This window comes from Gossypium raimondii, chromosome 4, assembly GCF_025698545.1.
Source record: "Gossypium raimondii isolate GPD5lz chromosome 4, ASM2569854v1, whole genome shotgun sequence".
Taxonomy (NCBI): domain Eukaryota; kingdom Viridiplantae; phylum Streptophyta; class Magnoliopsida; order Malvales; family Malvaceae; genus Gossypium; species Gossypium raimondii.
This window is the reverse complement of record NC_068568.1, coordinates 43,971,655-43,997,163: the sequence shown is the minus strand read 5'-3', so window position 1 is coordinate 43,997,163 and position 25,509 is coordinate 43,971,655. Positions and strand designations below refer to the sequence as shown.

The 25,509-nt window shown below is 34.7% G+C and overlaps 4 protein-coding genes across 4 annotated transcripts; 1 reads left to right on the top strand and 3 right to left on the bottom strand.

The window, feature by feature from the left end:
• Window positions 1-5,464: 5,464 nt before the first annotated feature.
• Window positions 5,465-8,050, bottom strand: LOC105780945 (pentatricopeptide repeat-containing protein At2g03380, mitochondrial). The gene has a single exon (XM_012605484.2). The coding sequence runs from the start codon at window positions 8,017-8,019 to the stop codon at window positions 5,638-5,640; it is 2,382 nt and encodes a 793-aa protein (XP_012460938.1). The 5' UTR covers window positions 8,020-8,050; the 3' UTR covers window positions 5,465-5,637.
• Window positions 8,051-14,035: 5,985 nt separating this feature from the next.
• Window positions 14,036-17,257, top strand: LOC105780089 (probable mitochondrial saccharopine dehydrogenase-like oxidoreductase At5g39410). Its single transcript, XM_012604205.2, has 3 exons — window positions 14,036-14,506; window positions 15,046-15,370; window positions 16,404-17,257. Exons 1-3 carry the CDS (start codon window positions 14,154-14,156, stop codon window positions 17,103-17,105), a joined length of 1,380 nt encoding a protein of 459 aa, XP_012459659.2. The 5' UTR covers window positions 14,036-14,153; the 3' UTR covers window positions 17,106-17,257.
• Window positions 17,258-17,287: 30 nt separating this feature from the next.
• Window positions 17,288-18,448, bottom strand: LOC105780090 (uncharacterized). The gene is made up of 2 exons (XM_012604206.2): window positions 18,247-18,448; window positions 17,288-18,098 (listed from the first exon to the last, which is right to left on the bottom strand). The coding sequence occupies exons 1-2, from the start codon at window positions 18,389-18,391 to the stop codon at window positions 17,353-17,355; spliced, it is 891 nt and encodes a 296-aa protein (XP_012459660.1). The 5' UTR covers window positions 18,392-18,448; the 3' UTR covers window positions 17,288-17,352.
• A 2,281-nt stretch (window positions 18,449-20,729) lies between these two features.
• On the bottom strand, window positions 20,730-22,972 carry LOC105780874 (pentatricopeptide repeat-containing protein At3g29230). Its single transcript, XM_012605404.2, has one exon. It carries the CDS (start codon window positions 22,782-22,784, stop codon window positions 20,931-20,933), a length of 1,854 nt encoding a protein of 617 aa, XP_012460858.1. The 5' UTR covers window positions 22,785-22,972; the 3' UTR covers window positions 20,730-20,930.
• Window positions 22,973-25,509: the final 2,537 nt, after the last annotated feature.

Below are 25,509 nucleotides of genomic sequence, written 5' to 3'. Positions count from 1 at the left end.
TATGTACAATTATTAGATGTAGTGAGATGATTATCGGAAGCTCGATTGTGGTTGGTAGGAAATGTTGTATTATTTATATTATGAAGAACTATAAAAGCATGTTAATAATTTGAAATTTTTAATAATTAATGGAATTTTATAACTCGGTTCAATACGTTTACAAGTGCATGTATTCTGGTAATGCCTCGTACTCTATTCCGATGTCGAATATGGGTAAGGGGTGTTACAAGTAGCCAACCAGTTTCAAGTCTTCAGCCTTGGTAAACTGCATTCCATAGGACAAGGTTCCTTTGATGTATCTTAGAACCCTTTTTGCAGCTCTAAAGTGACTTTCATTTGAAAAATGCATAAACCTCGAGAGTAAGCCCACAGCATACATTATGTCAGGTCTAGTAGCAGTCAAATACAATAAACATCCAACTAGACTTCGATAGGTTGTTTCACAAACCTTTTCATGCTTATCTTGGCTCGATAGCTTTTCTCCAACAGCAACTGGTGTGTTGGTTGCTTTGCAATTCTCCATTGAGAATTTGTTGAGAGCCTTCATAGCAAAGGTCTTTTGACTTAGCCAAATTCCAGTTTCAGCTTGAGTTACTTCCATGCCTAAGAAGTAAGACATCAATCCCAAGTCTGACATCTCAAAGTGCTGTTGCATTTTGGCTTTAAAGTTGTTTAGCATCTCTCGATCTCCTCTTGTCACCAGTAAGTCATCGACATATATTGAGACAATGAGCTGAGTTTCAACACTAGTTGATTTAACATACAAAGTTGGCTCGCTGAGACTTCTTTCAAATCCTTGACTTGTCAGATAGCCATCTATTCTGCTATACCAAGCCCTTGGAGCCTGTTTCAAGCCATACAAGGCTTTGTTGAGCTTGTACACCATTTCTTCCTTGCCAGACACCTTGAAACCTTGAGGTTGCTCCACATAAATCTCCTCTTCAAGGTATCCATTTAGAAATGCTGATTTTACATCAAGTTGATGTATCATCCACTGCCTTTGTACTGCTAAGGCAACTAGCAGTCTGATGGTATCGAGCCTGGCCACTGGTGCAAAGGTCTCCAGATAGTCTGATCCATACCTCTGACTAAAGCCTTTCACAACCAATCTAGCCTTTAACTTGTTTAGGCTACCATCAGCATTGTTTTTGACTCGATAGACCCACTTTACACCAATAATCTTCCTATTTGTTGGTTTTTCAACCAGACTCCAGGTCTGATTCTTTTCAATCATTTTGATTTCTCCAATCATTGCTTGTTTCCAGCCCTCCTGGCTTTCTGCCTCTTCAAAACAATTTGGTTCAGCAATGGCCACTTGTGCTCTTTCATAGACATCAGTCAATGATCGAGTGCCTCTAACTGGAACATCATCTATATCCATTTCAGATGTGTTTTGATCAGTTTCAGGTTGGTCAAATGCCGTGTCTTCGCCATCGCCTCGTTCACCTTCTCCCAATTCCAAAGATCCTTTTCATTGAACACAACATCTCTGCTTACCAGTATCTTGTTTGTAGTAGGTTCTAGGATTCTATAGCCCTTTTTAACCATACTATAGCCGATTAGGATCCCTGTTTGAGCCCTTTTATCTAGCTTGCTTCTCTTCTTAGCTGGAACTTGAGTGTAGCATAGGCAACCAAATGTTCTGAGATGAGCCAGAGATGGCTTGAACCCAAACCAGGCTTCAAATGGAGTCTTCTGAGCTAGAGCCTTGGTTGGGAGCCTGTTTTGGAGGTAAACTTCAGATAATCGCTTGACCACGAGTTTTGGGTAAATTCTTCTCAAACAGAAGGCATCTTGCCATATTCATCAAGCTTCTGTTTTTCCTTTCACTGACCCCATTCTGTTGGGGTGTATACACATTAGTCAGCTGGTGTTTGATGCCTGCTTCTTCACAGTAGGCTTGGAACTGAGCTGAGGTATACTCAGTTCCATTATTTGACCTCAGTTTTTTAAGTTTGCAACCAGACTCGGTTTCTACAGCAACTTTATACTTCAAGAACACAGATGCAACTTCTGATTTCTGTTTTAGGAAATAAATCCAGCAGTATCTTGTATAATCATCAACAAAGAGAATAAAGTACCTGTTTCCTTTGAGAGAGTCAGTCTTCATTGGTCCACACACATTAGTGTGCACAAGTTGAAGCTTCTCAGATGCTCTCCATGTTGTGCTTGTAGAAAATGGCAATCTTGCCAATTTTCCTTGTTGACATATTTCACAAAGCTCATCATTCTTTACTGAATCGATGAAGTTTTTAGCAAGTCCTTCATTGGCCATTCGAGCTATGGATTTGTAGCTTGCATGTCCAAGCCTCTGGTGCCAGAGTCTAGAGTCATCAGTGGAGGCTATGCAGGCTAAGTGCAAGTCATTTGGCCAGTCAACTTCAAAACATTTGTCAGTCATGGTGACTGTTATGAGGTTTGATCCACTTGGATGAAAAAATTTGGCATTCTTTCTCCTTGAACACAACTGAGTAACCTTTCTCAAGTAGTTGAGTTATACTGAGAAGGTTCCTATCAATTTCAGGTACCAAGAGTACATTTGAAATGATTTTGGCACCTGTTGGAGTATAGATCAGCACATCTCCTCTTCCTTCAGCATTTATGAACTGACCATTTCCTATTTTCACATTGGTTTTGCAGGTTCTATCCAAGGTTTTGAAAATAGTTTCATCTGGTGACATGTGGTTTGTGCAACCACTGTCTAGAAGCCAGCCCTTTGAACCCTTCTTCTGATTTGCTGCACATGACACAACAAAAACCTGTTCTTCTTGATCACTGCTTTCTTCAGCCACTCTAGCTTTTGCCTTTTGTTGCTGAAATTGAATCTGCCTTGGTTTGCTTCTGTTCTTGCAAACCTTCTTAACATGGCCCTTTTTCTTGCAGTGTTGGCATACTGCATCTGGTCTAAACCAGCATCTATCTTCTGGATGACCAGCTTTTTTACAATGTCTGCAGAGTTGGTCACTGCTCTTAGCAGCATCGGGCTTAGGCCTGTTTTTCCAGAACTTCTTGCCTTTGTGAGCTTTGATGCTCGAGGCTTCTTTTACTTTGGCTTGAAAAGCCCTTTCCTAGTGCTCCTCTTGTCTGCTGGCTCTTCTTTGCTCTTGTGCATACAAGGCATTGATTAGCTCAGTTAAGGAGATAGTTGTCAAGTCCCTTGAGTCTTCGAGGGATGAAATTTTAGCTTCATACCTCTCTGGTAGAGTGGTCATGACCTTCTCAACTATTCTAGCTTCACTGAATTGCTCTCCAAGGAGCCTTATACTGTTTACAACAGCCATAATTCGATCTGAATACTGCTTGACTGTTTCTTCCTCTTTCATTTTGAGATTTTCAAAATCCCTTCTCAAGTTGAGCAGCTGTTGTTGCCTTGTTCTCTCAATCCCCTGAAATTCTTCTTTCAATTTGTCCCAAGCCTCCTTTGGTGTTTCACAGGCCATGATCCTCATGAAGATCACATCTGTCACACAATTCTGTATGCATGACATGGCCTTGTGCCTTTTTGTTCTTTCATCAGTGTGTTACCTTATTTGAGCAACTGTTGGATTAGCTCGAAGAGGTGCTGGCTCAGCATCTGAGTTAACAACTTCCCATAGGTCGAATGCCTGCAGGTAAGTCCTCATCTTAACTGCCCAAATGTTGAAGCCCTCTCCATTGAAGACAGGTGGTGAAGCTGGTGAAAAACCTGATGATGCCATGGTTTTGTTACTGAACTACAACAGGTCCTCTAAGAATATGGCTCTAGATACCAATTGTTGGAGCCGAGAGCAACAAACAGCAAGTTCAACAAGAAGCTTGTCGAGCGAGAATCGTGACTTGCAGAAGAAACAAAGTAGAAAAACAAAACAGATTTTGAAGCAAAGCTAAAATAGAGAGCATATGGATGAAAACTTGTTGAATTCATTCAAAAAACTGAAAATGGCATAAAGCCAATACATAAACAAGCTTACAACTTGACAAAACAGTAGGTTAACCTAAACACTACCTACTACCACTAACAAACTTAGTAACTTGAGCTAATTAACTTGTACAAATCAACAAAGCTGATTAATCAGCTCAATCACCATCAGTTTTACATCAAACATAAACCTAACATAGTTGAAATACAACTAAGTTACATTACATTAACTTAAAAATACAAAATAAGTAAAAAACAGCTTGCTGGCTTGATGAACTAGCAGCTTCTGCATGTAGTGCCCTCGACAGTCTTGGTCGCTGCATGCTGACCATTGCTTCAACAAAAACAATAATAAAATAGAAAGAAAAAAAAAGAAGAAAGCAAAGTTTAACGACTACCACAAGTTTGGCACCCTTTTGGAAGTTTCACAGTGAACCCAACAGTGGAATGGTAGTTGTTGATTAGGAGAATAACAGTGTTTGAAACAAGAACATTTTGATAGCCAGATTAGATAGGTCCAAGGTTAGTTTGGCATTTCCTAGCCATTTTCAAGAGAATTTAAACTAGTAAAATGGTAGAGAAGGACAAGAAGAGCATTTTGGTGGTTTCCTATCACTGATTCGACGTTAGAGTAAGAAGGTGAAGCCAACTCTCAAGAGGCGGATAGCTAGTGCTTATGTGGCAAATTTAACTTACCACATCACCTTTCTATCAATGTTGTTAACGGATGAGTGACAAAAATATTATAACCTAATAACATTAATGACTAAAACTTAAGAGTGATAAAAATAAAAAAAAATCTAATTAAAGTTGAGCCATAAAGAAAATATCTATAAGTAATTTTATTAAAAGAAAAATAATTGTGCACACCTAAGGGCGAACCATGCTAATTATTGGCATGTTTCTTCCTAGTCCTAATTGAAACAAATTCTATTATAGTGAAACTAGGTCAAGTCTTTCTTTCGCCAAATTGCATTGCAAGAAAGCTAAAAATTTTAAAATTTCGAGACTCAGGAACTGTCTATTCAGAAAGGGGGCTAGGAGATGCTCAAATTTTTTGATCAACTCAAACTAAAGTCCAAAGTACAAAATGATCTTCTTACTATTTTTAAAATCTCGAATGTTTATAGAGTGGACTTTAATCTAAGGAATCGAACGTAAGATGGAAATAAAGATTTCTCAAAGAGTGAAAGTTGAAATCCTTATATGTATATCCAAACAGAAATCCCTATATGATTGCAATTATAATTCTCACTAGAATCAAAACTAAAAATAAGATAAAAAATATTTTAGTACAAGAAAATTAATCAAATAAAATTTTGGTTGACAGAGTTTTCCCAACTTTAATTTCGACTATAACAACATATATTTACAGGAACATATACAAGGGTTGTATTCTTATTTGGAGTACATTAATTAATTAAATTAGAAGGATTCAAGTCCAACTAAGATTATTTGATCCCATGGTCGGCGACTCTCAAGGGGAAATTCCCCTACATGTCGCACCACATTAGCCTTAATGAATATAATGCGCATGGAAATACGTAGGTGATGGCAATATAAATGTGTGTTGCAGACAACAAAAGTCTGATTATCACTCTCATTTGTACAGTCATCCCTTTGTTTTTCATACCCTGGAATGGTTAGAAACATTGTCAAAATCATCTCTATCTATCCCTGCTAAACATAATGTCTTAAGAATGAATCAAACAACGACGGGAATCCAGTCCCAGGGATATTTACATCGTCGAAGCTCTCGGATTTAGTTCTATCTGACTATATCCAGCAGCCTTCTTCAAACCCCTCATCTTTGCCATGTTCCTTGTTCTGGCTGCTTCATCCCATTTTCCACTTTCTGCATATAAATTTGACACTAAATTATATACACTTGGCCTTTCTGGTTCTAAATCTAAAAGCCAGTGCCCAATAACCTCCCCCAGTTCAGTGTTTCCATGGATTCTGCAAGCAGCCAACATGGCAGCCATTGCTGATGCACTTTGTCTAGCTGGCAGTAATTTAAGCAATTCGTATGCTTCTTCGAGACGTCCTGCTCGGCTTAATAAATCTATTATGCATCCGTAATGTGCTTCACAGGGTATTATGCAATAGTCTTCTCTCATGCAGTTAAATACTCGCAGACCCTCTTCCACCATGCCAGAGTGACTGCAAGCAGTAAGTATCGATGTGAAGGTCATGTCATCAGGTTTGATCATCTCGCTTCGCATTCGGTCAAATAGCCGGAGAACTTCTTTGCAGTTTCCATGCATCCCATATGCTGCAATCATTGTGTTCCATGATGTCACACACCCTCTATTGGTGTGCTCAAATAAATTTCTTGCCATATTTAGATTTCCCAACTTGGCATAAGTAGTTATCAGGGAGTTTATTACTAGTGTTTCGTGATCTAGTCGAGTTCGATATGAATGACAGTGAACTTCCTTTGCTAGACTTAGATGTCCAAGCTTCAAGAATGCCTGGAGTAAACTTATCAGAGTGACAGAATCATGGTCGAGTTTTTCTCTTTTCATCATTCGGAACAATAGAATGGCTTCTTCGGGGTTGGCATGGTAGATATAACCCATCATCATTGACGTCCATGAAATCAAGTCCTTATATCGTATCCCATTGAAGACTTGCCTTGCATCATAAATATAACTGCATCTAGCATACATGTAGACAATTTGATTGGCAACTTCGGTATTCATACGAAATTCATGTTTCAAAATGTAACCATGAACACTCCTTCCTCCTCTTACGTTCTTCATCTCTGACAATGCTGAAAGTACATTCAGGATAGAACCTAGGTTCGGTTTGAGACCGGAACCAACCATTTCAATAAAAAGGTCCACGGTTTCGGTAGCAAATCCATTTTGGAGATAACCTGCCATCATGACATTGTATAAAATCACATCTCTTTTCTCCACTACATCGAATAACTTCCTAGCCCGGGTAAGATCATTGCACTTGGAATACATATCAACCAAAGCAGTGGTAGCTATGAGATCAAGCTCGTAACCTATCCGAATAATGCGACCTTGAATAGCCTTTCCTTCTTGCAAATACTTCAAATCAGCACAACACAAAATCCCATTGGCTAAGCTAATCAAATCTGGGAAAACATTTTCATGTACCATCTTACAAAAATGTCCCAATGCTTCCAATGGCTGCCCCATATTAAGATATCCAGTTATCATAGCATTCCAAGAACCAATGGTCTTCATCTTCATTCTACCAAAAATGCATGCCGCCATTGTTGGGACCTTGCATTTAATATACATATCCATGAGACTTGTCTCAAATACTTCATCTGAACAACCAATCCCTCTTCTAATAGCATATCCATGGATCGACCTGCCTTCTTCCAGTGCTTCCAACTCGGCTGCTGCCTGCAGTAAACTCACCATTGTCACCCTGTTAGGATCGATCCCCTCCTTCTGCATGAGACGAGCAAATTCAAACGCCTTGTAAGTAATATGACCGCCAACTAGTGCGTAGCCAGTTATCATCGAAGTGTATACAACAACATCTCTTTCAGTTATTTCATCGAACACTTTGGAAGCACCAACCATATCTCCATTCTTTGAATACAAACATATAAGTGAAGAACCCACAAATCCATCTTTACTTAACCCAAACTTTAAAACATCAAGATGAACTCCTTTTCCAAATCCAAAACTACCCAATTCAGCACAACTCTTCAAAGTAAAAGTAATAGCTGAGCAATCGAAACCAATCTTTTTTTGCTTCAATTTCAAATACAGCCTAAGAACTTCACCATATTGACCACTTCTAAAACATCCAACGAGAACTGAATTCCGAAGAAAGATATTGCTCTTGATAATTCCATCAAATACCCATCTTGATTCAAGTGAGGATCCAAACTTTTGATAGCAAGTTAGAAGTTTTGAGCTTATAAATGTACTTTGACAAATCCCATTAGTGAAAATACAAGCATGGAGCTTTCTCAAAGAAACAAAATCTTTACAATTCTCCAATAAAGAAGCAAAATTTTCTACTTTATGGCTAGTTGAATGATAAAGGAATAAACATCGAGAATTAAAAGAGGGGATTGCGTTGGTTTTCTGGAGAATTGAAGGAATTTTAAGTAAGAAAAGAATCATGCTTACATGTAGAATAACTGAGAAGCGATTGTCCCTGATTAACGAATGGTTTAGTATCAATAAAGGCCCATTTCCGAAATTATTTATGGAAATGGGCTATTTTCAAAAATAATAATGGCGTTTTCAGGGGATATCCTAAAAAAGCACGTGGAAGTACTTTTCTAGGATATCCCTTGAAAATACGTTTACGTCAATGCGTTTTTGAATTTTCGGTCTATACCCGTTATTATTTTTAAAAAAAATCTATTTCCATAAATAATTTCGAAAATGGATCTTTATTGGTGCTAAATCCATTAACGAATATATAGACCCATATGAATTAATTTTTGAAAAATAAACTACCCCATCAATGGTTGTTATTTTGTTACCGTTAATTTTTATTAATTTTATCACTTCACCGTTAAATAATAAAATTGTGTACTTTCACGTATTATTTAAAATCAAAATAAGAATGATTCTTACTAACAGATAATTTGTTTTAATTTTAGAATGACTGACGTGAAAATATGAAATCTTGTATCAGTCAATAAATAAGTTACTTGTGGCATCACTTGGATAGAGCTTTTGCAGTGTCTTCGATCAACTTTTTGGGCTTTAGTTTACTATTTCGTGTGATTTCTTCAAGAGTTTTATTGATTCTATTGTGAGGTATTTTGAGCAATATCGAGGTTGCAAATATCCATTGATGTAAGAGTTGTTTGAACTTTAGCCAATAGTTATATCGGACGAATTATAGAATAAAGATCATTCTTTAAACGAGATTCTGTAAAGTAGGACTGATAAATCTAAATTGCGTTAACAAATATTGTGTGTTAATTATATTCTTATTTACTTTATTTTGCCTAATCTTGAACAACGTAAACGAAGTTATTTATTCCAACAATAATTACAACATTAAAGTTGGAACAATTAGCCAACTAAAAGTTACAACACTAAGTGCACTGGAAAAATATAAAACAAAAATTAGTGAAAAATAAAAAATTGTAAAAGAAAATTAATTAATTAATTATTATCAACTAAAGAAAAGTATATAAATATAAAATAAATTAAGAAAAATATTGGATTAATTTAAAAGGAAAATATAAATAATCTGCATGAGAGGATGAGAAAAGAAAATCTTAAAAGTTTTTAAAGTTTTTCCTTAACAAATTAAAGTAATTTTTTAAAATTTGCTTTATTTATTTTCTTTAATTGTTTTGGTATTGAGCTTTACCTCATGACTTTAATTTAGTCTAAGATTTTAATATAATATAAATATTAATAGTGTAGTATCTATCATCTATATAAAAGTACGAGTATATATAAAACTTTTGAATCGAGAAAATATCTTTTATTTTTATCATATTATTAAAAATATTAATTATCACTTAATTAATTTGAGTTAATTATGTTAATTAATTATTATTTTGAATTATGTTATTTTGCATTAATTATATAAAGTATATTTCATGTTAAATATGTTAAACATGCTTTAATTATTATTTAAAATTATTTTATTTTATATTATTTGAATTGTGATAAATTAATATATTTTAATTATATTAAATATTTCAAATAGAAAAATATCATTTTACACTAATTATACTAATAAATAGCATTAAAAATATTTTTATTTTATTTTTAAAATTGTAATATAACAAGAATAATAAGAACCAAAATGATCTTAGTCATTAAATCAAAATGTTCTAGGACTCTTTCAAATTAGATAAGTGTTGGTTGATCGTATATTTTATTATAGTTCTATGATTCAGAGTACCATTTCCTATTTGATCCCTTTAAATTCCATATTCGAAATTGCGATACAAATATTTACGTGAAAAATTCCTTTCAAAAAGTTTATAATTGAACTACTTGAAAACGACTCTTCTGCTCAGAAATGAAATGTTCCAAATGCTCCTAAAAATTCTTGCTTCTATTTGACCATTTGTATCTATATGCATCAGGATCTCGAAATGTTCTAGACTCTTTCAAATTAGATAAGTGTTGGTTGATCGTATATTTCATTATAGTTTTATGATTCAGAGTACCATTTCCTATTTAATCCCTTTAAATTTCATTTTTGAAATTGCGATATAAATATTTACGTGAAAAATTCCTTTCAAAAGTTTATAATTGAACTAAAATCACATGGATATTTAAAGTACATAATTATGTCTCAAAAAAATAGGTAGTATCATGAGAAAAAAAAGAGAGTATAATTCAAACATCAAATCATGATTAAGCCATTTTGTAATCTAGCATTTAATAAAATTATTTATAAAATGAGCATTATGAAAGTAGTTTAACATGTAACACCCCTTACCCGTATTCAACACCGGAATAGGGTACGAGGCATTATCAGAACACATACACTTGTAAACGTATTTAACCGAGTTATAAAATTACATCTAAATTAACCTTTCAAAATTATTAACATGCTTTTATAACTCTTCACAATATATCCTCAAAATATTATAATCATAATAAATAGGGTCTACGAGACCCGATACATACTCATGCAATTCAATGCTTCATTTTCATTTCATTCAATTCGCAATTTCTCATGCTCACAATTTAAATCATATCACTGAGCATATTTAAATCATATCACTAGCAATTTCCATTTAATTCACGTACAATTCAATGCCATTAAGTTCAACACTAATACGTATTTACCATTTAACTCAACGTTTATCGATTATACCATTCATTAACACATTTATGAAATTCTCAATTTTGCAATGAAAATATCACTTTAGCTTAAATAACAACATCATCCTGGTATAAATACACTACCACTTATCCATTTACTTTAATTTTTTTGGGCCCATTTGTCACTTACCATCCTTAATCAAATTAGGGAACGGTTATGGAAAATTGAGTACTTCACTTCCACTTTGCCATAGTATAACTATGGTCTTGCATATGATCACTTATCACTTTCCGAAGCCATAGCACTGCCACGATTTTACAAGGATCACATTTATCACTTGTCACTTGTCCCTGATCAGATAAGTGTAGCTAAAGCTACCACTTATCACTTGTCACTTGTCACTAATCAGATAAGTGTAGCTAAAGCTACCACTTATCACTTGTCACTGATTAGAAGTACTTAAATCCGACGTTTCGCTCAATTTGATCATTTATTCAGTTTTTCGTATTGTTATTTTATTCTCAATCCATCAACAACTATATATCATCATATACTATATAATTCATGAAATTAACATTTAATCATTAAATTTCAGCCATATGAACTTACTATTCCATTACCTTTCCACACTTGTTTCCTATGCACATAACACAAGATATAAACATATCATTCAACCATAGCCGCAAGCTAGTGTATTTAAACATAACTCTTTTTTGAACTAACCACATGTTAAACCATTTCACTAGAGATTACATAATTTAAACCTTACCACCCTTTTCATGATCACAAGCATATTTTCAATTAGGCACTTACTATTTCAATGCATAACTTATAAATTTAACGTGGCATAATCTAGCCACTACTTGGCCAAAGCCTAAGCATGTACACCAAATATGTTAGCCAAATACACATATAGCATAAGCATTATAAGCATGGATGAGCACAACATTTATTCATGTATCACGCTTACCAACATGTGTTAATTCATAAACCATTCATGACATTATTTCATGCCAAATCATATACCGAATATACCAGGCACACATATTATGAAACTTTATTTTCACACATGAGCTTAAACCATGACCAATAATGCACAAATATAAGCATCATTTGTATTTCATCGTTTATCAATTATAATCAAGCATATGACCAATTATACACAAATCATTCATAAATTTCCCAATTTTCTCCTCCTCCTCTCCATTCTACATCCTTAATGTGTATAACACACTTAAACAACATTAACTATAATTTCACTATTCACTCACATGTATATTCAAAGTTGTTTATCCGAGTCAGAGTTACTAAATTATTTTTATCTGGAGTTACAAAGCTTCAAATTAAGATCCGTTAATTTTTCTTGAAACTAGACTCACATATCTTCTTACCATAAAAATTTCAGAATTTTTGGTTCAGCCAAATAGTACAGTTTATTCTTAAAGTTTCTCCTGTTCCGCTGTCTGATAGTTTCGACCACTCTTCACTAAAAATGAATTATCTAATTGTACAGAATTTGGATGATGTTTCCATTTGTTTCCTTTGAAAATATACTCATTAAGTATTCTAAGCATATAAATTATAACTCATAATTATTTTTCTTCAATTTTTGATGATTTTCCAAAGTCAGAACAGGGGAACCCGAAATCATTCTGACATTGTCTCACAAAATTTATTATATCTCATAATTTACAATTTCATTACTTACACTGTTTCTTCTATGAGAAACTAGACTCAATAAGATTTAATTTCATATTTTATTCACCCTCTAATTCAATTCCCACAATTTTTGGTGATTTTTCAAAGTTAAACCACTGCTGCTGTCTAAAACTGTTTTAGTGCAAAATGTTGATTTCCATTTTGCCCCAAATTTCACAATTCATACAATTCAGTCCTTGCTCAATTAACCCCTCAATTAAGCTAATTTTTCTCAATTAGTATTTTACCTAGACATTATAAGTTATTTCACAACTATTGAAATTCAGAATTTTCACATAAAACCCTAACTTCAAACTCTTTTACTATTAGGTCCCAAACATTCACGTTCTATTCAATTCTTTCAATAAAATCAGCATATGAACAATTTAAAGCTCTAATTCCATGCTAAATCATCATATACTTCCAGCATGTATTCATAGCAACTTTCAACTTCTTTCATAGAATCAAAAACTAATGAATTCAACAAGTGGGCCTAGTTGTAAAAGTCTCAAAAATACAAAAAAATTCAAGAAATAATCAAGAATTGAACTTACTTGCAGTAAAAATATGAAGAACCAGCTTAAGGAAACCCTTCTATGGTGTTTTAGCTGATGAGAATGCAGAAAAATAAAGAGAAATCTAGATAATTCCACTTCAATCCTAGCTTTATTAAGTAAATTTTGTAATATTCCAATTTTGCCCTTAATTCTCCTTATTTTCTTGCTGATTTTGTACCTTTGCCGTCCAGCCCAAATAGACCTTGGGTCTATTTACCTTTTAAGCCCTCTTCCTTTTATCATTTAAACTATTTAATCATTTCCCACAATTTTTCATTTATTACAATTTAGTCCTTTTTGTTCAATTAATTATCGGAACTTTAAAATTTCTTAACGAAACTTTAATACTAACTTTTTAACACTCCATAAATATTTATAAAAATATTTTGGCTCGGTTTAAAATCTCCAAGGTCTCGATACCTCGTTTTTTATTCTAATTATTTTAATATTTATTTCTAGTACACTATTCACTATTTAAAAAAAATTTCCTAACTTCACATTTAATTTATACTCACTAAATTAATAATATTTTCAACTCATTTGTAGAATTTAGTGATCTCGAATCATCGTTCCAACACCTCTGAAAATTTAGGCCATTACATTTTTCCTCGTCGGATTTGTGGTCCAAAAACTACTGTTCCCACTAAACCCAAAATCGGGCTATTACATAACGAAATTTTACACAAAGGCCAACTAATTACTTGAATGAGTATTTTGTAAAAAGGTGAAAAAAATTTAAATGTAATCCACTCTAGTTTACTCGTGATGAGGGTGATATTGGGTTAACTTTTAAAAATTTTTAAACTGTTAATCATAATTTAATTCAATTTAATTATTGATTTTCATATTAATTTTAGACTTATTTTAATAAAATAAATTTTATTTTATGACTTTTTAAAATTATTTAACAAAATTTTAAAGTGTTTTTATAAATATTTTAAAAAAATTTAAATTATTTTTATTATTTTAAATATAAAATATTTATTTTTATATCATAAAAAATTAAAATTAATTATATATTAAATAGAAAAACAAATATTGCAATTTTTTAGCTCAAATTCTATAACCGTGCAATTAACTCGATTTTCAATTTTATATATTAAGTAACACACGCGGAAGAAATGAAGCAAAGCACCGCTAAAGCTCTCGACCCACTTAAAGGTAAAAAAACCTCTGCAGTCAAATTTTCTCTCCTTTTCTCTTCCATCCTCATTTTCCGGGAAAACCAGAAAAAACCCCCTAAAACCATGCAAACAGCCCAACCCCCAAATCCCCGTCCTCTGTACGACATAATCATCTTAGGAGCCTCAGGTTTTACTGGCAAATATGTAGTAAAAGAGGCTCTGAAGTTTCTCAACACCCCATCTTCTCCTCTTAAAACTTTAGCACTTGCTGGCCGTAGCCGTGAAAAGCTTGTTAAAACTCTTCAATGGGCAGCCCATCCTAGTTCTCCTCCTAATGATGTTAGTGTTATCATTGCTGATACTACTGACCTGCCTTCGCTTTCCAGTCTTTGTAACCAGACGAAGCTTTTGCTTAATTGTGTCGGACCTTATAGGATCCATGGTGAGCCTGTTGTTGCTGCTTGTGCCTCTTCTGGGTACCCTTTTTCCCTTTTTGAATGTTTTTCATATTCTTGTTCCTGTATTCGGATTTTTGGATTTGTTGTTAAATGGTAGAAATCGGGGTTTCTTTAAGGATTCTTGAGCGCTAATATGCAATAAAACTATGAAATTTCAGCTTGTTTATGGGGATTTATTCTTGATAATTTTAAGAGCATGGTGGAAATTAATGAATCTTGATGGCAAATAACTTATTTTAGGTACCTTTTGTACAACTTCTTGAAAGTTGAAAGTTATACATAATCTAGGTAATGTATTGGAATGTGTTTGCCTTGTTCTTTTATGTCAATTATGCCTGAAGAGGTTAATTTTATTTTATTTTATGCCTTTTATTATAGGATTTATTTCTAAAATAATGAGTTTTATTTAGTGCAAGCATTCTCTTCACTATCAGCTAAAGTTTTTCATCACTTTATTAAGTTATCCTACAATTAATCTCACAATTTCTTACTTTGAACTAGCAACGAATATCTACGTAATTCAATTTATTTACGCTGTTATTTGTTCATTATGTTAGGTGTGATTATTTGGATATAACTGGAGAGCCTGAGTTTATGGAAGAAATGGAGGCCAAATACCATGAAAAGGCTATGGAGACAGGTTCATTGATTGTTTCTGCATGCGGATTCGATTCGATTCCTGCTGAAATGGGGGTTATGTTCAATACGAGGCAGTGGGTGGCTCCTGCTGTGCCAAACCATGTTACCGCATATGTAAGTTTGGAGTCTGATAAAAGAATTGTTGGGAACTTTGCAACATATGAATCAGCAGTGTTGGGTGTGGCGAACATGGATAAGTTGCAACAGTTGAGGCGTTCCAGACCCAAGAAACCTAGGCCTGTGGTAAGTGATCACTCTACATTTCTGTTTGTTGTTGATATCCTAGTGTTTCATGGTTTGTCTGGGACATTAGTTTGTTGCAGGATTAGAATGCTATTTGGATTTTCTAGATATTTAAGAATTCTATGGTGCCCTTGCTTGATTTAGTTTCTGACCTCATCTTACTTCAAGCAATTTCATGTTTTGTTGCTGTGTATTTCGTCGATATAATGCTCTATTTGGTTGTTAGTTTGAAAATTGAAGGACAATTAACTTTTAATCTCAGTCGTCGCTTCAAGCAACTAGATTTAGGGTATATATGTTTTCTTGATTATACATATCCTGGATATATCTGTCTCTGCGGGTCATCACAAAGTTGGAATGTGAATCCCAAAAATGTTCCATTTGCATCCGTATCTAGTGTGCAAGCAACTTCATTATGATTCTCAGTAATACCTGATTTGCTTTATGGTTAGATCAAGAGGAGATGCTACTAGCATGTGTAGTTGTACATATATCGACTATAATAGCAGTGTGCTACTGATGACTAAAACATGGGCTTGTGACTGATGGTGAAAATGAAGCCAAGCAAACAAATTACCCTATATGGTAGTCATGATTGGTGGCAATAGAAGTAAGACTAGGTGGCTGCAGGGCTTAAAGATGGTGATAGTAAACCTTGGGCTTGGTGGCTGCAGTATTATTTGCCTACTTTGCAATATTATTCACCTCACATCAGGTGTGAGAAAATATACATTGTTTCGTTCTTATCTATTGCTAGTATAGGTCGTGGAATCCTTGTTCCCGAGGCTGATATGATGCTTGGGCATCTAGACTTGTTCAAACCTCTCCCGCAAACCATGATGATAGCTGTATCTTTGGAATAGTTTCTTTCATTAAGAATCATAAAATGTTATATTTAAACAAACTGATTCTTTATATTTCTAATCATGTGATTTACCAGTTAAATCTTGCATATTCAATACTGAAAATTAAGAGTTGGTAGATGATGATTCTCGCAATGTCTTATAACAATCGCTTACTTTTACGGTTGCAGATTCCTGGTCCCCGTCTTCCCAATGGACCAACTATCGAATACCAGGAGAAGATTGGTCTCAGGGCTTTAAAGTTACCCTCAGCAGACGCTGTAGTTGTTCGAAGGACTCTTGTTACTCTGATGGAGAACCCCCATGGTCTCCCTGGGATCAATGAGAGTCCTGAACATATTGGAAAGAGGGAGGCCTACTGGTCATCAGTGAAGCCAGCTCATTTTGGAGTGAAAATAGCATCTAAATCCCTATTAGGCATCTACCGAATCCTCGGAGTTGGGGTTTTCATTGGACTGTTGTGTAGATTTTCATTTGGGAGGTGGCTTCTATTGAAATTTCCCTCATTTTTCAGCTTTGGGTGGTTCCGGAAGACTGGTCCCTCTGAGGACGAGGTGAGAAGTGCATCATTTAAGATGTGGTTTGTTGGATACGGATTCAGTGACAGCAACCTGGCTTCAGAAAGAAACTCGAAACCTGACATGGAAATCATAACGAGAGTAATGGGACCTGAGATTGGCTATGTGACAACTCCGATAAGTCTAGTTCAATGTGCTCTCATAGTTTTGAGCCAACGAGAAAACCTGCCAAAGGGCGGAGTTTATACCCCTGGCATCGTCTTCGGTCCGGATCTCCAAGAGCGGTTGCAAGAGAATGGAATTTCATTTGATGTCGTTTCAAAGACTGCTCTCCCTAGCCATGCCCCTGCTTAAAACTGGTAAGCCTTTTGCACACAGACTTGATTATGAATCAATTTCTTTTTGATGAAATAAGATACATACAACAATCGAACAATTTGATAAACATCGAAAGATGTTTCTTTTTTTAAGTTGTGATTGGAAGAATTTGTTGTGTGTTTTCTTAAGCTTTTGTTTCTTCAATGCAAGAAGCTGTATATATAAAATTCACATGAATATGATCGGTTTGATTCTTCTAACATAGACCAATACATTTTCTATTTTACCAAACCTTTTTTGGGCCCAGAAGCCCAATAATATCATCCCAAAGTCCTACACTTGCTACACTGCCAAGACCAATTACATTTGGACTACAAGCTGCAATTGTCCAGTAACCAGCCCTAATTTCTTCATTCAATTGCTCTTTTTCCCACCCACAATACCCATCAAAGAACCTCAAATCCCCTGCCCCTATCACATTCCTCTTCACCGTCTCAGCTGCACACCCCGCACTCTCTTTTGTCCCATAATATAACCCTTCCATTACTTCTTCGAAAACCCCGCTCTTTTCATCCATTCTCGGAGTCACCAAAAATAACCCTTCTTCCAATGGCCCACCAAAAAACAACTGCCTGTCCGAAAATGTCCCTGCGATGTCTAGGGTCGGTGATCTCATTTCTTTGATCGACATGAGGGATGGTCGGTTGAGGATGATCCCGGATGGGCCTATTGGTCCTGTTGATAAAAGTAGGATTACCGTCCGTTCGAAAATATGTACCCCATCGAGCTTCTCAGTCGCGATAAGTAGACAACCCTTTTCGGGCTCATGGATGGTGTGGACCCATTTGTCGTTAATTGCAACGGATGGAGGGTGATCCACTACTGTATCAGGATTGGTGGACGATGAAGAGTTCTCAGGCTTTGATACTTTCTCTAATGCTACTAGCCTTGCTCTAAATGAACGCCAATCAGAATCAAGTGTTGGCTTCTTGTCATCATCCGACGGTGAAGATGAATCCAGATGGCAACCTATCATTGGCACATTATGATTATGAACATTCGGTCTATACAAAAATCTCTCGACAAAAAGAATAATACACGAATGTATTAAAGATTGTTAAGATAATGATATGTAAATATACAAGTACGATTCATATATGGAAATTCAAGAACTTACATGTGATGGAAGATGGGAAAGAAACTTTCCTAGAGTGAAAAAGGTTGGGGTTTTTCTTAGTAAAAGTAAGTGATCTAGCCTTGATTGAGGGCACAATCTCATGACTTTTAGTGAAGGAATTTGATGAGAGAAAGCAAGCTTCCATGTTTTTCTTATTCTCTACGTTCTTTGCTTAGTTTGATCCTAAGGGATAAGAGAGCAAGTAGAAAGCAATTTATAGTTGGAACGGGACTAAATTTGAACCACAAGCTGAGCTCATTCCCATGCCAATCAATCCAAGTTGGGGGGTGAGTATGGGTCAGTGGATATGACTTCACACATGGCAGAAGTAGGGAACATTTGGTCACCAAAACTTGGACCATCAATTTGTGGGTGATGGATTATTGAACTATTTCTAATCCCTTTTTCAGATGTGTCAAGTTCTTAGCCAGTCATTTGCTATACAGAGATTATCCGGGTAGACGCTTTTTGATGATGTTGCCTGCCTGTTTTTGTCTTCTGATGGAGATAATAACAAGATAAATGAAGGGCCAAAGGGGATCTGTTTATCTTCTTCTCAAAGGATGGATAGACTTTCTTCTTGACAGCCACTCTCAAATTCATTCAACACTTATTTATATTAATAAACTATAGGCTAATGAGTAATGAGAGCATTAGTTTTAACGAATTAGATCGCTAGTGTCCCCGGAGTGATTCCTAATAACAGAGGCATCAACAATATAGAGGAATCCATGCCAACCTTCAACAATCCACCACATTTTTAGGAAGGTAGTGTTCAAGGGAAAAACGATAGACAATCCTTGTATCAACAGACTGAGTTTCAGTGTGTATATATAAAACAGAGTGGATTTAATTCAGTAGCTTTATTTCTTGTTAGGAAAATTTATTAATAATATATATTTTTAATGTTTGTTAAAGCCATAATAATAATAATAATAATAATAATAATAATAATAATAATAATAATAATAATAACGGAATAGGTTTGAAGAATCGAAAACTTAACTTTGTTGTCAAGGTTTAAATCCTTTATTTTTGAGACAAAATTTCTCGCCACTTGATGCACATGGTTTAGACACATTTACCTTTCAAGATTAGGGATGACAATGGAGAAAAATAGAGGCAAATATTGCCAAATCCATTACCGCTTCACAGTTGGTTATGTCTATATGACTACTCACCTCGTTCCACTATGGATGTATACTCTTAAAAACCATTACCACCTCCATGGATGTTGGACATATCCATCTCCGTCTCATTCTATCCCACTTCAATTTAAATAATTAAACATAATTCTTCAATAAAATATTTAAACATAAAATATATGGACTTTCTATATTATGTTATCAGATTTTTACCCTTTTAATAATTTATATCTATAAGGATAAATTGATAATTTCATATAGTAGAGCATGTCGAGGTGAGGCAAGCAATTTTCATAACCGCTCCGTGCCCACTATCCAAAAGAAAAAATGCACCTTGCCCTGCATCCATTTTTCAAGCGAAAAAATCCGTTTCGGATTAACTCTATGGATTCGAATTTTGCCATCTCTATCGAGAGGTTAAACTTTAATTGTGTTTCGGAAAATCAATAATACCTCACTATTAATAATAATAGATTAAAAAAATTGTAAAATTGTATATATAAAAACTTTAAGGCTTCATTTGGTAGACCTACGTTTTGTACTGCTTAAATACTTCTAAAACTTTTCTTTAGAAACATACAATATGTTTTGTTCTTTTATTAAATTATTCTAATCTTAAGAAAGTTTGCTCTGGTGCTCCTCCAACTTTCTACTTGGCATATTATTTTATGGTTAAAAGATGCTGTTAGTCCCCATACTTGTATGAAATTTGAGATTAAGTCTTGTACTTTAAAAGTTTAAAATTCAACGCTCTTACTTTTTCAATTTAAAATCTTAGTCTATTCATTTTGTTGTTGATAGTTTTATTAAAATTTGTCAACTTAACATATTTATTTTATATCAATCATATACTACAACACATGAGGGCAACTTAATCAATATGTTAAATTGATAAATTTTGACAAAAAAAAAAACACTTATGATTTTAATGATTGAATTGAGATTTTCAAATAAAAAAAGTTGGAGAACTTAAATTTTAATTTTTTAAAGTACATGGATTAAATCTTGAAATTTGTCAAAGTACAAGGACTAAAACCATATTTTATCACCTTATTTTATCATTTTCAAATCACAAACCGAAAGATAGACCCAACATAATCAACATCAACTTAGTTGACCATGCTCTCCACGCATTCATCAAACAGCAGCATAATCACAATAAGTGCCAGCATTTTAATTATAGTGAGATCAATGCTATATGCATTAGATACTTGAATTTAGAAAAAATAGTGCAGATGAAGCTGATTTTCCTTTATATATGACATGGCCATGCATGAATGTTCCCTCCTTTCACCAGAAAAATGGATATGGAATTATCAATCATCCAACCATGACAAGTCAAAGAAGATCTTGAATTATCAATTCAAATGTTTCACCATCTAATTTGAACAAATATGGAATACATTATGTTTACAAATATAACCATGCCCCCATGCCGCAGAATACATGCTTTTACAGAAGGGCTTCAACCAATATGATTGTTATGCTGCTTGTGAATTGTAATTAAACAATCTTGTAGCAGGGCATCTATTTAGATCACTACCTATCGACTTCTACCGGTAAGGATGTATCTTTGGGATGTACAACTTGCTTAAGGTCCTGACCCAACCTGTCAAGCATTTGATATATTCTGTCGAATTTAGGGTGTGATCTATCGAACACAGTGAACTCATGGACTTCATTGTCTATTTCAATAGAACTTGCTCCTGACGGTTTCTGAATCCCTATGCTCCTCATCCGGAGCCTTACGCTTGCAGCACTGTCCCAATCCCCTGATGCAGCAAAAATATTTGCTAACATGGAATAATTTCCCGGATCAGAAGGATCCAACTCAAGAAGGAGATCAAGCACCTTCTCTGCAAGTTCCACGGCATCATGCAATCGACATGCTCCCAAAAGAGTGCCCCAAATAATGGCATTTGGCTCAAAAGGCATGGTATGTACAAGCCTAAAAGCTTCCTTCAAACGTCCTCCACGGCCTAAAAGGTCAACCATACAACCGTAATGCTCGATTTGAGGAACAATCCCGTAATCTTTTTCCATTGCGTAGAAGTATTCTACTCCCTCATCAATCAAGCCTGCATGGGTACAAGCACACAAGACGCCTACGAAAGTAACTCTATCTGGTTGAAACCCTTCCATCTTCATTCTAGAGAAAACCTGAAGTGCTTCACTTGCATGCCCATGCATAGCAAATCCGTGCAGCATAGCATTCCAAGAAACTACATCTCTTTTTTCCATTCTATTAAAGACGCTCCAAGCCTTGTCCAGACTACCACACTTTGCATACATATCAACTAATGCATTACACACTGCAACGCTACATTTAAACTTAAGCCTCTTTATTGAATCATGCACTTTTACACCCACCGCTAATAAACCAGACTCTGCACAAGCAGCCAATATACTAATAATGGATCCATCGTCCAACCTCAATCCATCTCGCTCCATTTGATCATACAAGCTAGCAGCCTCTTTGGCTAACCCCTTTTCTGCATAGCCGGATATAATAATAGTCCAAGGAACCAATGTCTTGAGCGGCATTTTATCAAACAAAACTCTAGCCATGTCCATATCCCCAGCCTTGCTATAACCCATAACCATCGTTGACCAAGACACAACATTCCTCTGAGGCATCTTTTGAAACAAATCAAAAGCTTCTTCCATTTCTCCTGCTTTAACAAAGCCATCCAAGATTGTATTCCAGCTAACTATATCTCTCTCAGGCATTTCATCAAACAACTTCCGAGCTTCCCTTAACTGCCTAACTTTCAGCAGCCCCGCTATCATAGAATTCCATGTAACAATATCTCTATCTTCCATTATTGTAAACATCTTCAAAGCTGCTTTAATACCCAATTCTCCAAACTTTGAATAACTATCAATAAGAGCATTAGGTACAAAAATATCACTCAAAAAACCATTCTTTTCAATCAGGGTATGTATCATTTTCACCAATTCCAAACTATCACAAGCCTTTAAAAGAAAAGGGTAAGTGAAATTATCAGCCAAAACGCCATTCCCTTGCATTTCAAAGTAGAAAGAAAAAGCCTGGCTTGGCTGTGAGTTTTGCACACAGGCTCTTATCAAAGTGTTATACAAATGAACATTGGGGAGTTCAATTTGGCTAAAAACGTTAAGAGCTAAGGTCAATTGGCGGCAAAGAGAGAAAGCTGAGATTAACTTGGGAGCAATGTAAAGGTCGTGATGAAGATTTTGTTTGATTATTTGGGCTTGGAGCTGTTTAACATGGCTTAAATTATTGCATTTGTGGAGGTCTTGGAGTTTTTGTTCAAAGAGTCTTCTTGTAGAGGACCATGATGGGGATTTAAGAGGTATGGACATGGGGTTTTGGAAGGGTATAGAGATGGTAAAATGGAAGGAATTTTGCATGAAACTGGTGGGGTTTCAAGTATTAGCTTGAATTGAAAATTGATAAGGTTTAAACTTTTGGAAGGAGAATCGATAAGCTAAGCTATTCCTCGGTTTTTCTGGTCAAGGTTTTTTCCTTTGTTTTTATTAATTGAAAGTCTTTTTGGGCTTGGTTTTATAGATGTGGCCTGCCGTTCATCTCCGGCGGCATTTTTTTTGGCAATGAAAACAAGCCTATTCGGGATAGAGAGATTTTTCAACATCAAAATCTGATTTCACATTCTTTATATTTCCTCTCTATAATATAATTTATTCAATTTAATTCTTAATGTTTTAAAGTTTTCTCACAAGCTTAATTAATTTTATAATTTAGTCCTTATCATGATCTAAATTTAACCATCATATTCAAGCATAATTCATCAATTTCTCTATAACGACAACTTGCTAAAAACTGAAGAGTTGAACAAATTAGTACATGGTCTAGCTAAATCAAGCTCACATGATCATAAATCTATAAAATTAAAGAAAATTAACTTAGGGACTTCCTTGAAATAATCATCGAATGGAGCTTTCAACAATGGAAGTATTTTCTCTTTTCTTTTCTTTTTGGTTGACGTTTCAAGAAAATGAATTGGTTTTCATCTTTCTTTCCACTTAATTGAGCTATCTATATTAGATTAATTTAGCTAATCATGGTTATTACTTTAATTAGTCTGAATTATATTCTTTAATCTCACTAACTTTTAAAGAACAATGGTTTAATAACCATTTTGGTCCTTTGGATAATTTTTATCTAAGTCCTCAAGCGTTTTCTTACTTATAACTCAATAGCGATAGACTTTTATAATTTAGTCCCTGAGTTTTAATTAACTATTTTCTTGATAAAATTACTTAACTAAAATTTAATATATCTTCTTAATAACTCCATTAATTTTTATGTTTCGTCCTTATGAACTCAATTTACGGAAATGAAGTTTTGAAACTGCATTTTTCGACACCATTGAAAACCGGATCGTTACGGAATTGTTTGGATTGCGTATGAATGAATCAATGGAACAAATATCATTTAAGTCTCTAAAATTATCAACTCAAAATCCAAGTGCACTACCAAACCATATCGCTCTAGCAAAAGAGCATTTCAGAAAGATGTGCTTTAAATTCTTAGAGTTATTGGTACAGAAAGAGCAAAAGGAGTCTTCAATATGCATTCTCTTTTGTAATTCCTATTTGAGTGGAAGATCATTATGAATAATCTTTCAAATGAAAAGGATGATTTTGTAAGGGAGTTTAAGCATCCAAAGACATATCCAGAAGCTTTTAGGTTGAGGCATGTCATTCGATGATGGCAAGATAGTTATAGAAGCTAAATCAGAATATCCAGATTCTGTGGTGTAATTCCCCACCAAATCATGGGTTTATATTAGTTTGTCATCTTTATAAAACGCATTCCTCTCTTGAGGAGAGTGTCAAAATAAGAGAATGAAAGTAGACCTTGCAAATGATTGAAGGACCAGGCATTTCTATCTTTAGGCAATAAATCTCTTAGACACAGAGAGTGAGTTAAAGTATCAATAGATGCAAAGCTTTTGTGAAAGATGTTTCCATTTGAAATATGAATGTCTTTATCATTGTCAAGTTGCCAATAAGTCCTTGAAGAAGGAGATCCTTATCTTGAAGATGTTGAAAAAATCTCAATTTAAAAACGATTTTCTTGCATAATGGAAAAGTAAAATTTTGAAAAATGACTCAGTTTGTGATATATATAGTAATAAACCTTAGACTAAAATCGTACCTGTGTTTTCAGATAAACGGATCTTTGATGTTTTTTGGCTTTCAACTAAACGATCTTCTCCGCTATTCTCATACCACGAAATACTTTGAGTGTGGCTTGAACCAATTGAATTGAAACACAAAACTAGAAAAAGTTTTCTCTCCTTTTGGGGTGAAAACAAAAATTCTCTCTTTTTTAATAGACACTGGTAAAATTGTTATTTCGAAAAAATGTAAGTAATAGTTGAGAATAAATTCTCTCTATTTTTCGGTAGAATAAAAATCTCTCAAAGTTGTATAAATAGCTCTACCAGTACCATTTATTTATAGGAGGAGAAAGTATTCCAATTAGATGCACGACCCCATGAGTGGTTCTTAGACTTTCGTTTCAATTGTTCCTCAATCATACAAGCTTCTTAAACCATTTCTCCCAAATCAATATAAGTTTGAAGATCTAAAACATCGATGATGTTCTCATTCAACCCAGCTACAAATTTAGTTATATTATCTTCCTTCTCCTCATTCTTATTAGCTCGTTGCATCAGCATCAACATCACTATCCATGAAAATATTTCGTCATAGATTTATTTCCTTGAATAATATTTTGAAGCTTTCGTTTGTTGCCCCTATAGTAATGAGGTGGAATAAACTATTTTCGCATGATTTGCTTCAAATCATCCCACGAGTCGGTCGACCTTTCATAGTTCATTCGCTGGCACTGTAATAATTGGGTCCACCAACTCAAAGCATAGTCAGAGAATTCCAAAGTAGTTAATTGAACTTTCTCTTCCTCCGAACATTTGCAATATTCAAACATTAGTTCAATTTTATTCTCCCAATCACAATAGGCATTAGGATCATGCTTGCCTTTAAATGGTGGAACACTAAATTTTGGTTTAGCCACAAAAAAATTGGCCACCGACATTAGTACTGAAGTTGCATCACAAGTATGCAAGCCACGTTTAATACATCCAGA